Source organism: Pollachius pollachius, assembly GCF_949987615.1.
Source record: "Pollachius pollachius genome assembly, chromosome: 7".
NCBI lineage: Eukaryota > Metazoa > Chordata > Actinopteri > Gadiformes > Gadidae > Pollachius > Pollachius pollachius.
The window spans coordinates 23053362-23065861 of NC_136940.1; the positions used below are offsets into that span (position 1 = coordinate 23053362).

The 12500-nt window shown below is 48.3% G+C and overlaps 1 protein-coding gene across 1 annotated transcript in view; it reads left to right on the forward strand.

Moving 5' to 3' along the window:
• LOC307078315 (fibrillin-2-like) overlaps nt 1–12500 on the forward strand; it is a gene marked incomplete at its 3' end in the record, with an annotated part of 32580 nt that overhangs the window by 12594 nt on the left and 7486 nt on the right. The window contains exons 4-5 of the mRNA XM_079740058.1: nt 3988–4083; nt 4562–4657. Of these exons, the coding sequence (XP_079596184.1) occupies nt 3988–4083; nt 4562–4657 (192 nt within the window). The remainder of the gene's footprint in view (nt 1–3987; nt 4084–4561; nt 4658–12500) is intronic.

The following is a 12500-nucleotide window of genomic DNA, read 5'->3' on the forward strand; positions in this document are numbered from 1 at the left end:
ACAGCTGAAAATCTCTGTCAAAGACTCCCTGACAATAAACCAATGGACCAAAGCAGCTGTGCTCACCGAAACAGGCTCATCTTTATAACCTTGTCGTCTTATAGCCATAATTACCCAATCATTAACACGGATATTCCCGCCCACAAGCTCCCAGACACAGCTGTCCAGAAGAGGGATGCCTCCAGTCCCCATGACTAAGTCCTTGCTGAACTCTGGGATACGCAGTCCACTGAGAGAGAGCTGTGCCTTTTAATTAGAAGCCAGGCTGTGTCTTTAGTGCAGCTTACCTCTGAGTAATTTACTGCTACGTCGGGGTATGTGGTATGAGGTACGGGTGTCGTCATAAGGGAGGAAATCGCAACGTAATTTGCACGCGAAAACCCAACGATGCATTCGCAATGGAGTCATCGTACCTGGCTTTGAACAGCTCTCGGCGCTGTCAGGACCAAACGGCCCCCTCTCAGGGGAGACGGCCTCACCTGGGAGGGGTCGTTTGGTCCTGACAGGCTCCCAGCAGACGGCCCCGTGTTTCACGGTGTTACGGGCCCCTCTACGGGGCCGGGTTCTGAGGCCGAGGCTGTGGGGCCGTGCCGGACCTGTCACCGGGTCCCGGGGCCATGTATAAATCAGGACAGAACACACCCATAAAGCTCCTCAGTGTTCCACCAGACACACGTGTGCACACACTTGTGTGTTTATGTGTGTGTGTGTGTGTGACTCACAAAAACACACACACACACACACACACACACACACACACACCGAGACTTCCTGTGTTTTCTAGCCCCTCGTAAAAACACCCAGATGTGAGCTGCTCTCTGACAACATCACCGGAGTACAGAGGTGCATTGTGGTCTGTGAGCCTGTAACCAGCTCATAGACTCTCTCTCACACACACACACACACACACACACACACACACACATACACACTCATGTATGCACACTCACACACACATACACACATATACACACACACTCCCCCCCCCCCCAGACACACATCCATTCATCAAGTGTAGTTTTCCAGAGAAGAGTCACTGGGTCAAAGCATCTCTCTCCACCTGTGGTTGGTGGTAGTTGCACGGGAGGAGAGGGAGGGAGGGAGGGGAGAGAGGGAGGGAGGGAGGGAGGGAGGGAGGGAGGGAGGGGCTTTTGCTCTGTTACAGTCAGTGAGGTCATCCTAATGCACCTCCCCCTCCCGGCCCACCGACCCCACCTGCGCCCCCAACTTCATCATCATGCCCAAACCAACCGTCTACCGCACCACCTGGATCTAATCTCCTCCCGTCTCCCATCCGCTCGTTACCGGGGAAACGCCTTGTTGGATCACGAGGGTGAGACTCCCCAACTCCCCGGTGGCGAAGGCTAGTGAGTTCAGCGAGGCGTGCGGTCAATGGATGTGCTGGACTCTGCTCCGTCTGGGTGCTTGCCAGGGAGTGCTTAAGCTGCCCTTGGCTTTTGATGGAGTTTGTATTGCGGCATGCTCTGCTGCGTTCCTTCATGGTTTGCTTCACAGAGGGGGAAAAAAAGGAATAATTAATCACTGTAGTCATTTTGCTATTTTTTTTGCACCCCCTCCTCCCGCCCCGATGTCTAATGGTTGGCTTGAGAAAACAAAGGAACACCGACAGAGAGGGAGAGAGCGAGAGGGAGAGAGGGAGAGAGAGAGAGGGAGAGAGAGAGAGAGAGAGAGACAGAGAGGCAGAAATAGGGAGGGAGAGAGAGACAGAGAGAGAGAAGTTGGGAGAGAGAGGGGGAGAAAGAGAGAGAGAGAGAGAGATAGAGAGAGAGAGAGAGAGAGAGAGAGAGGAATGAAAATTGCTCATGGTGGTGATAATGTTCCTGCTTATTGTCTGGGAGACACGGTTGGGTGTCCTCAACTGAAACAATAGAAACACGAGAGCCCCAACTCCTCCAAGGCTAGGAGATGTCGAAAACACACATTCGTACACCCACCCCTAAAAAACCCTAGGGTCCCCCCAAGTATTTACTGTAATTTATCAACATGTGTTGGTGGAGGAAAGCGTCCAGGATACGGTCTCAGCCAAGTCTGTTCAAAGAGTCTGCCAAGATCTCCCCGGCTCGTGATAATATCTGTCGGAGTTAGGATATTAACATAATAGTGTAGATAACCTCAAATACTTGCACTGCACTTAGCAAGTTCTGAGAGCGTTTCTTGGTCTGTTTTATCGGAATGACGTAAAAAGATAAAACTACAGCGTGACACGATAACCAAACAAAGTTTGTGCGACTAATTCGCTTGTCAGACTGCCTTTTACTTTTCCCGCTCGTCGAAAGCCTCTTACAGCCACGACAGCCAAACTACCCTTATTTTTAGATATCATTTAATACATTAGGGGGAAAAAACACGTGATATTATGGAGGGCAGTCTTCAGGTGGAACGCGCCATTACTCTGAAATTCCACAGTCAGGATTCAGGACTTCAGCCTTGTGATGGGTTTAATTGAAGTGGGCTATATTTCGGCGACCCGCCAGACTTGTGAAAAATATGAGCTGGAAAAAAAGTGATGCCGGTCTAGTTATGCCACCGGTGTGTCGCTGTTATGGCAACCATGTTTGTGTACAGTTGGAGGAGCGTTTTTGTGGGTATAATGCCCCCTAATTGCTCTTGTGCAACAACTCAGAGAGTCTCATTAGTTGAGATCGCTCACTTCCTACCTCTGCTGTTCAGCAGAACGCACCGGAACACGAGAAAGGAAGAAAGTGAGAGAGGTTAGCAGTGGCAACGAAAGAATGAAAAAGAGAGGAAAGGTACATTCTGTTTTTGTATAAATGAGAACGCAAAGATGGCAAGCCGAATCTGGAATGCAGCAAAAATGTAAAGAGAGGCTTTTCAGGCTGTCTTCCTGTCTGCCAGGAAGAACGATTATGGTCTTTTATTAAAAATGCGCTTACACATAGTGAACCAAGACAGGTTGGATGGCCTTGTGCTGTGGCATAGTGTGGAGTGTCAGTTCACATCAGGCTCAGGCGCTCTACCTGACCCGTAAACCCACCAATAGACTCCATCGCGTACATTATATAGGACCCCCAGTTTTCTTCATGTGTTACTCAGTTATGTTTGCCCTTGTGGGCTTTTTTAATATTATTCTATATTTCTTTCATTCTTTCTTTCTTGATTCTTAAATTATTCACTTCTTTCTTTCCTTCTTTGTCTCTCTTGCCGCCTTTCTCTCTCTCCCACTGCGGCCTCTCTCTCTCTCTCTCTCCCTGCCGCTCTCACTCTCTCGCTCCCTTCTCTCTCTCTCCCACTGCGGCCTCTCTCTCGCTCTCTCTCTCTCTCTCTCTCTCGCTCTCTCTCTTTCTCTCTCTCCCACAGCGTCTCTATCTCTCCCCCTGCTGCCTCTCTCTCCTGCTGCCTCTCTCTCTCTCTCTCTCCCGCTGCCTCTCTCTGCCTCTCTCTCCCTCTCTCCCCTCCACTTCTCAGCACATTCCATCCTAGCCGACTGTAGGATACAGCTGGCTTGACTTACAGCCTGCCCCCAGTGTGCTTGATTAGCTGGGGTTTTGTAGCCTGGGGTGGAGGTGGGGGGTGGTGGTGGTGGTGGTGGTGGTGGTGGGGGGTGGGTGTTTGAATCCCCTCTGTTGATGTAAGGCTCCAAAAGAAACACTGGCGTAATACAAACACGCTTGAGATGGCATGGAGTTCTTGAAAATCTGAAAGTGTCCAGGCCGCCTTCGGAGCCCCAAGATGTCCCTCACATCTAGAGAAAGTGCTGTTGGGTCGAGGCTGGAGACCCGCCCTCTTCCGAAAGTCGACTGTGATGCCTTTTGGCTTCCACTCCAACCAGACTTGCACGATCGGTCGGTAGATGGGCTGATTTAAACGGATACCTTACCCCGTCGCTGTGATTTAGAAATCACGGCATCGTGGCCAGCTCACCAGGGCTCTCTGAGAAACAAAATGGCTGGGTACACCTCCTCACTCAAATCATCTACTGACTCTTTTCTTCCCCCCCCCCTACAGTTCAGTCGTGTAACGTAAGGTGCATGAACGGAGGCAGTTGCCAGGGGGAGTCCTGCTCCTGCCAGAAGGGCTACACCGGAAACCACTGTGGACAGCGTGAGTACTGCAGGCTGCTGCGTGGTCAGCACACCTGGTTCACACCTCTGTGTGGGGGTGGGGCGTCTGTGTGTGCCTGTGGTGTGCCTGTGTGTGTGTGTGCGTGTTTGTCTATGTGTATTGTGTCTATGACTGCATTTTTGTGTCTGGGGCCTTGTCTGGGAATATGTGTGTGTGTGTGTGTGTCTGTGTGTGTGTGTGTGTGTGTGTGTGTGTGTGTGTGTGTGTGTGTGTGTGTGTGCATGCGTGTGTGTGTGCGACTGCATGTGCATGTTTGCGTGGATGTGTGTGTGTATACGTGTCTTTACTCGCGTGTGTATCTGTGTGTGAGTGTGTGCCCACGTACCCTGTTTGTTCATGGGTGCGTACACACTTTGCACAATATGGGACATGTCTTATTGTGTATACAGTAGAGATATAAACGTGCTGTTAATCCACCCCCATGACTGTCCCTGTGTCCTCCTCCTCCTCTCTCCAGCTGTGTGTGAGAACGGCTGTCAGAACGGCGGCCGATGCATCGGGCCCAACAGATGCGCCTGTGTCTACGGCTTCACTGGCCCGCAGTGCGAGAGAGGTAAGAGGCTCTGGCGGCGCTCTGTCACGCTGCCCTGCCACCATCCACCCAGTCTGGGCCGCTGGGCGCTGCGCTGATGATGGTGGGTGTCTGGGCCTTTCTGCTGTGGGATCCTACCCAGGCGTTTGGTATCACTGTGAGATGGGAAGTAGAAGTCGGAGAAGGGCTTTCGTTTTCTGCGGTTTAGTTTGAAAACGTAAGCTAGTACTGGAGCCGTCAAGAGCGTTTGTTTATGTTTGACCTATCGGGACAACTTGTGTGCTGAATGAACAGCCTATTGTAGCATTTCTCAACTCAACGTGAATGGATGACGGTATGGACTCCAGGGAAATAGCCAAAACGGCTAACACTGATAACTCTGATAATCCATTATAATTTATACTTGATTGATTAATCAGTGAAACAATCACCAAGTAAAAAACAAGTAAATTGCTTGGCTTAAGTATAACTTCTTATTTATTCTATCTATTGGCTCACGGTTCAGATGCACAGAGCGTTCACTAGGAGATGAGCACTATCCACCTAACATGTTCTCAGACAGAACTGCGTTATTCCACTGCCCTTTATCGAGAACCGACCAATCAGAGCTCTGGAAGATATCACTCTCGGTTTTGATGCAGTGTTTCCTGTCTGTCTAGACGTACTTTGTCATCCGTGGTGATCTCACTGTTACCGCCGGCTCAGACAGATGTATAGACAGACGGATACTGGGCGTGTTCCCCTTCAGATAATACTAAATCACTGGTGTTCAGTGAGTCCTCCGTTTGGTTCTGTGCTAAGCAAACAACTCTCTCTCTCTCTCTCTCTCTCACTCTCTCTGCCTCTCTCTCTCTCTCTCTCTCATGCTATCCCTCCCGGTTAATATAATGAATGATAACGGAATGGAGATCTAGACGTTAAGTGAGTGGCGAGACGGCTTTATGTCTGGGCGGGGGGGGGGGGGCATCTTTATCAGCAACAATTTTCCAAATGTGTGCACCTTTGCCTTGACCTTTGACCTTTCACCTTTAGCATATTACCTTCTCTCTCCCTCCGGCCTGCAGATGAGACATCAGCTGGCCTGTGACCCCTGTGACCCCTCAGTTTAATGTAAACCGCTGACCTCTGCAAAGACATAAACTCTCTCCATTCATCATATAGAAATGTACTGCTTACTGTTATCTTTGAGAGGAGGAACAGCTATGAAAGAGAGTGCGCTCTTTTGGGCCAGGAAAACAGTTATGTTACAGAGATAGATTAAGTTATGTTACTTTCTCCCTCCTCCCCCCATCCCCTCGAATCTTTATACAACACTGAGGTAGATGTCTCCTCAGAAAACACAACATTGAGGTGGGTGAAAATTTGTTTGTTGTGGGTGGGTTTTTCTGACTTTTAGGCTGGCATCTGGCAATAACCCCCTACACCCACGCACACATACAGACACACACTCCCTTCTCTTTCCTGCCTCCTCCGGCTCAGACCCACCCAGAGTATTGGACAAAGTCACGTTTCCTTGTGAGGCGATCTGCGAAAAAGGAGGCGGCCGGGAGAGAGAAAAGGCAAAATGGTGGGACGTGAGAAGGAAGGGATAAGAGGGGGCGAAAGTTAAAATGGTCTCCCAGCTGTGTACACAGAGACTGGGAGAGGCGAGCTCAAATAGTCCTGTCTCCCTGCTAGGGGAGTGTCGAGACCGGACCCTAATAACCAAAAGTCAAACACCCACTTTTAAAATCCTAGCAGTGTTTCTGTGTATGTGTTGGTGTGTGTGTGTCGATGCAAGTGCACCTGTGTAAGATTCTAGGCTGAAGTTTGAATGGAAGTTCAAATTGGTGTTCATTGACAATTAATAGAATCCCTTCAGCTGATTGTCAACGCGTACACAGGTTTTTGGTATGTGCTGACCAGGTGCAGCATGTCATTGGGATATTGATATGTTCTAAGACACATAAGTTACTCTCAATCGTACTTTACTTTGGCTCATCTTATCTTGAAGCAACCTCACACAACAGTCACGTTTTCCGTTGGAATCAGTCCCTCAATTTGTGAATGCATTTTCTAGATACTAGTCACACTTCTGGTATGCTACAAAATGCTTCAAAATGTTTATTTATTTAGTACAAAGAATGGCGTACGAGCCAACAACTACAGCCAACAGTTGAATCACAAAATGCAGCTCTCCATTTCATTCAGAAAAAAACAAGAGCAGTCTGTAAGTCTCCCAAGGAGCGACTTTCAGGAGGTAGGGGTCTTCTGACAGCTCTGTGCGTACCTTGCAGTATCCTAGTTGTACCATACTGCAAGGCCACTGGTCAATACATTTATGACGGCTTAACGAGATGATTGCTGTGTGGGAGTGTGATGGTTGTGACATTAGACTAATATTAGTGGACCGGGCGTGTGTGATGGTGTCATGGGAAATTGCTCTGTGATTATATGTGTTTGTATGTAAGTAAACATATGGGCCCATACACTATGTGCATGGGTATATATCTGTCCCGGACTTGTATTTTTTGGCTGGTATAGAGTGTGACTAGATTCACAAGGCCTGTCTCTGAGTTTCCCAACGTCTGCAATGTCAAAAACCTTCTTCTGTGATTCTGCATGTGTGCTGGCGTTTTTGTGTCGGTGGGATAATCTTTTTTTATGTGTGAAATTGGCATACATATACGTCTGTGTGTCTTACCGAGATTCTGTTAATATCTATACATTCATACATACATTTAACGCAGGTTTGTCACCATATTCTTTGATCAAGGCACCTTTCATTTTTATACATTTTTCTCGAGTGATGTCGGTGTTTTTGTCGTTAAGTACTCAAAATATGCTCAGACCAGTTCTTTTTTGTAGTGGGCCTCTGTATGGTCCCATGGTGCCCAGTCTCCTGATCCCAGAACAGTGGCCAGGTCCAAATAAAACACAGCTCTTTGGGGGGTGGTTTGGTTGCTGCAGCCGAGCCAGTGATGTCAGGGACGAAGCTTAGGTTCTGGAGAAGGAAAGTGCTGCCTCTCTGAGTTGGAGTGAAACGGGGAGAAGACACAGACCAGATCCAGCTCCGGGGAGGCCGGTGGAACTACCCCTCACCCGGACCAACGTGCTGATGCCTTGGACCACAACACAGACCCTGTGAATTTGTGTTTTTTAGTCTGTTGGGAAATGACACAATGCAATGGAAAACACTCTCACTTTACCGACACAAAGAGCCCCAGGATAGAAACTCAACAGACCATGAGTAACACAGAATCAACAGATACTTACCGCTCCGAGGTTTAGAGTCCATCATCGCTTACGCTCTGCCGTGTCTCGGAAAGGGGTCTCGGCGGACCTCATTGACATAACGAGCTACCTCCTACCTCACCCTGAAGTTATGCACGCTCACCTACCCTCAGTGACGTCCTCGTGTTTGGTTTATTGTGTAATGGGCCAAGTTGTGTCGGATATGCCGAGTTCTGGGAGAGAGGACCTGTTCACAGGAGCCCCTCTATTTTATACGAGCCAACTCATAAACAAAAGGTTCGGGAAATTATTTAAAGATGTCACGGACGAGAATGGGAGCACCTCTCCCATTCCCCCTGCGGAAGTGTATAAATATTCAACTGGCCCCCGGATGGTTGTGGTGGTGGTCCTTCATTCGATTTCACAGAGATTCTGTTGTCACCTAAGCAAAGAACTCCAGAGTTGACTCTCTGTGTCTGGTTGTTGTTTGAGCACTGTCCTTGTTTGAAGGAAGAATTGAGCTCTGTTGGTGGACCATTTATTATTGTGATTTTGTTCAAGATTTGTATTCATGTCCCAATTCTGTGAATGGAAGATTTCCAACACAGACAAAAATAACTGTTGGAGCGGAAAAGAAATATGCAATGGGGGAGTGATTAAAGAAACAAAGGCAGAGGAACTGTAGCAGTTCCACGCTCACAGGGACCTTGTTCAGCACACAGAAAGAAGGAACCACTAAGGTGGTTTAAGATGGCTAACGTTAAGGGTTATAGCATGTTCTAATCAAAGGAGGTTTCAGTAGAGCACCAACACGCACACGACACATGACTTGTGTACCGTGCAAGTGTATGTAGGTTTGTCTATTTTTCTGTGTGTGTGTGTGTGTGTGTGTGTGTGTAGGTCATGTTTGAGTGGTTGCCTTTGCCGTGCAACAAGTGAACCAGCGTTTCTAACGGCGTAATTAGAGAAGAGTAAACAGAAACAAAAACACATGCACAACCCCACACACACAAACAAATACACACACACACACACACACACACACACACACACAAACACACAGAACAAACAGACGGAGGTATGCTGAGCTATGCTCGCCACACATAGCAGAACAAATAAACAAACACAAAGAGATTTGCAAAATGTATCGACTCACAAAGTCTCTCACAAGTTCCTTTACGCCGGCCAGACAGCCATGTGTTTGGTGAATGCTCGCAATCACACATGTACATACCAAGAGGAGAGACTCAGACAGAAACACACACACACACACAAACACACACACACACACACACACACACACACACACACACGCTCACTCTCACTTAAATATATTAATAGCACTGCTGGATTTGTGATGGTTCAATTCACATGCTGAAATTAGTTTGTTGTCTTTATAAAACTCCCTTCCCAGGAATGGTGTGTATATATATATATATATATATATATATATATATATATATATATATATATATATATATATATATATAATCACCGGCCCCCCCTCTCCCCCTCTCTCTTCCTCTCTCTCTGAATTGTCTCCCTCTTTTTTCACTTCCTCTGTCCCTATGCTATGCTTAATACAGCTGGCCAGCCAGGACTATCCATCTCTCTGATCTCACAGCTCCATGGTTTCCACGGGAACGCCTTCCCAGAGAGTTTAGCGCTCCAGACCAGGGATTAACGTCCTTCACACCTTGGGCTGCACCCTATATTATATTCCCTTCAGCCATCCTTCTCAATGCAGCAGAAGAAGAAAATAGGCTGAAGGTAGAGGGCTCAGGTTCCCCTGCATTAACACAATGATGACGGGCATGGCTACTACAACATTCTCTGATGTGATTAGCCGGGTCATGATAATATTGCTTTATGATTGGCTGACATGGCAGTGGGGATCAATGGCGGTGAAAGGTCATTGGGCGAGACGTTGACCCTATTAACCCCAGTCGGAGCCGAGGTACAGCTGGCCAATGAGAGTGAGTGAGTGCTGGCAGGTTAAAACTCAAGCTGTGGAGAGGATTGCTTCAGGGAATCATAACATGGATGAAGACGCCATATACGGCAAAAAGGGGAAGATTTCGCTGCTGGTTGACGATGGAAAGAGAGTCGTTTGATCCGGTAGGGGTCTTTGGGTTGGGAGTTCAGGGTGCAGTCGTGTGGAGGTTGTGAATGAAACCAAGTGGCTTGGAAGCGGGACAGGAGTGACTAAATCAGGATTAGGGTTTCGTTTGGGGGAGTCTTCAGGGAGGAACGTGGGATCAAGTTATTGGAAAGGAAGACCGATTTTGACGATGCTTTTGATCCACTGTGCATTCTGAAGTGTAATCAGACCAAATTGCTTCCGAATGCTGTCCAGCATGGAGCGAGCCAGGAATTCACATGACCTGTGTACCCAGAGTTTAAACAAAGCCGGTCTTGTCTACGGGCTCATGCGTCTCCATTTAACATGTATCTATTACAAATAGATACAGCCTAACATGTGGGGTACATGTGTAAGCCACAACCTGACTGTTCATGGTGAGGGCCATGTCCAGAGTGTCTGTTTCAGGGTCCTTCATAAAAGCTGGAATAGCTTCAACTCTTTCAAGCCGTGACACAGGCATGCAAGCATGTGTTTACATGCCATCTGTTGGCATGTGCGTGCACATGTTTTCAACGTGTGCATGTGACCGCGTAACACTAGGTAAGCGAGTAAGGAAGTGAGCGTACGAATCACGGGGAGAGTGTGCGAGTGAGGGAGAGAGAGTAAGACAGTGAGCGAGTGCACGCAGAACGAGATATCTCTGCTGACCTTGGCTGTGCTGTGTTCGACTTGACGTGGTGCAAGTCGTCTGGTGCTGCCGAACGCCTCAGACAGGAGGAAACCCCCCCTCGATTTCCTTTCTGAATAATATCTCTCACCCTTTCCTCAACATCAAATGAGCAGCGTTCGTCTGGAGGGAACACTGAAATAAACTAGGCTTCCTTTTCCCTTTCCATTTTTTTTCCCTCTGAAACATTTGGAAGGGATGCTGTTGATGTTGTTGTCGACGTGTCTGTGGGCCTGCCTCGTGTTTCTGTCTGCTCTCATTGTTCCCTCTCTGATCTTCCCACTCTAAATACAATGGCTTTGGTTTCCGGAGCGGAAAGGCACCGTGAGAGAGATTGAATAGGTCATGGGGAGCACATGTGTGTGTATCAGTATGTGTGTATCAGTGTGTGTATCAGTGTGTGTATCAGTGTGCATTCGTAGAATATGCATCTCTCGCGTGCATGTGTTCGCAAACACACAACCTATGTGTTACATGCATGGGATGGCGGATTCACAACAACGGGCTGCGGACTACAAGGCCGACGCTAATCCCATCCAGATGCGAGCGTAGCGGAGGGGGGCTCATGAGGAGGTCGCTCGCTGGCTCCGCGGGGAGATATGCATTCCTTCCTTCAAATTGGCCAGGAAGAGATTTCCAGGTCAGGAATGATTGAGAGAGAGAGAGAGGGGACTGATGGCCGCCACACGGGCGAGAGGGAGGCTGAGCCTGGGGGAGCAGTGGCCCGATAGACAGAGAGGGGGAGGCCTGGAGAGAGGCCTGCTCTTTACACTTGCATGATCAGTCTGACCTACTTTCTTCTCTCCAACTCTCTCTGTCAACCTCTCTCTCTCTCTCTCTCTCTCTCTCTCTCTCTCGCTCTCTCTCTCTCTCTCTCTCCATCTCTCTCTCTCTGTCCTGTTCTCTCTCTGTCCTGTTCTCTCTCTCTCTCTCTCTCTCCATCTTTCTTTCTCTGTCCTGTTCTCTCTCTCTCTCTCTCTCTCTCTCTCTCTCCATCTCTCCCTCTCTGTCCTGTTCTCTCTCTCTGTCCTGTGTTCTCTCTCTCTCTCTCCATCTCTCTCTCTCTGTCCTGTTCTCTCTCTCTCTCTGTCCTGTGTTCTCTCTCTCTCTCTCTCTCTCTCTCTCTCGCTGTCTCTCTTTCTTTTTTCCACCATCTCTCTTCCTGATCAGACTTTTCCTTTCAGCACAAGGCCCTGCCAAGATGGCAGATTGATTGGATTCCCATGAGACGTCTTAACTGACCCCCTATCTGCGGTGGGATCTCACACTGTCCTTCAAAGCCTTACAGAGAGCTTGTTCTCCACCTCTCAGATTCCCCCCCCCCCCCCCCCCCCCCTTCCCTCTTCCCTCTACCCGGTCGGCAGAGGCCTGTTCAGCCAACCTTGAGCTCCCCTTAAGTTTTATCTCCATCTATCCATCCACCTTTTTTAATGAAGTCTATATTAACTCTGGCGTGGATGTCGTGAATTTAATAAGGGCCTCCGCCGCAAGGAATGCAGTCATTAGCAGCTGTGTTGGGTGTATGTTTGCGTGTGTGTGTGTGCATGTGTGTGTGAGTTTGGTGTGTGTATGTGCTTGCGTGTATGTGATGATGTGTGCATGTGTTGAACAGACAGGAGATTGCTTGAACCGTTTCTGCATGGGTTCAACAAATTTGATTCCCAAACCACATTTCCCAAAATATAGTTTAGTCTAGGGTTGACGAACAGCAGAGGGCTTAGCTGCAATCGAGCTCTGTTCATAGCTGGGATCAAGGTATTTAAAATCCAACTTTCTTGTTTCATGCTCCCTCTGATAACAAGGGAGTCTCATATGTAAGATATTGTTCGTTGATTCACACA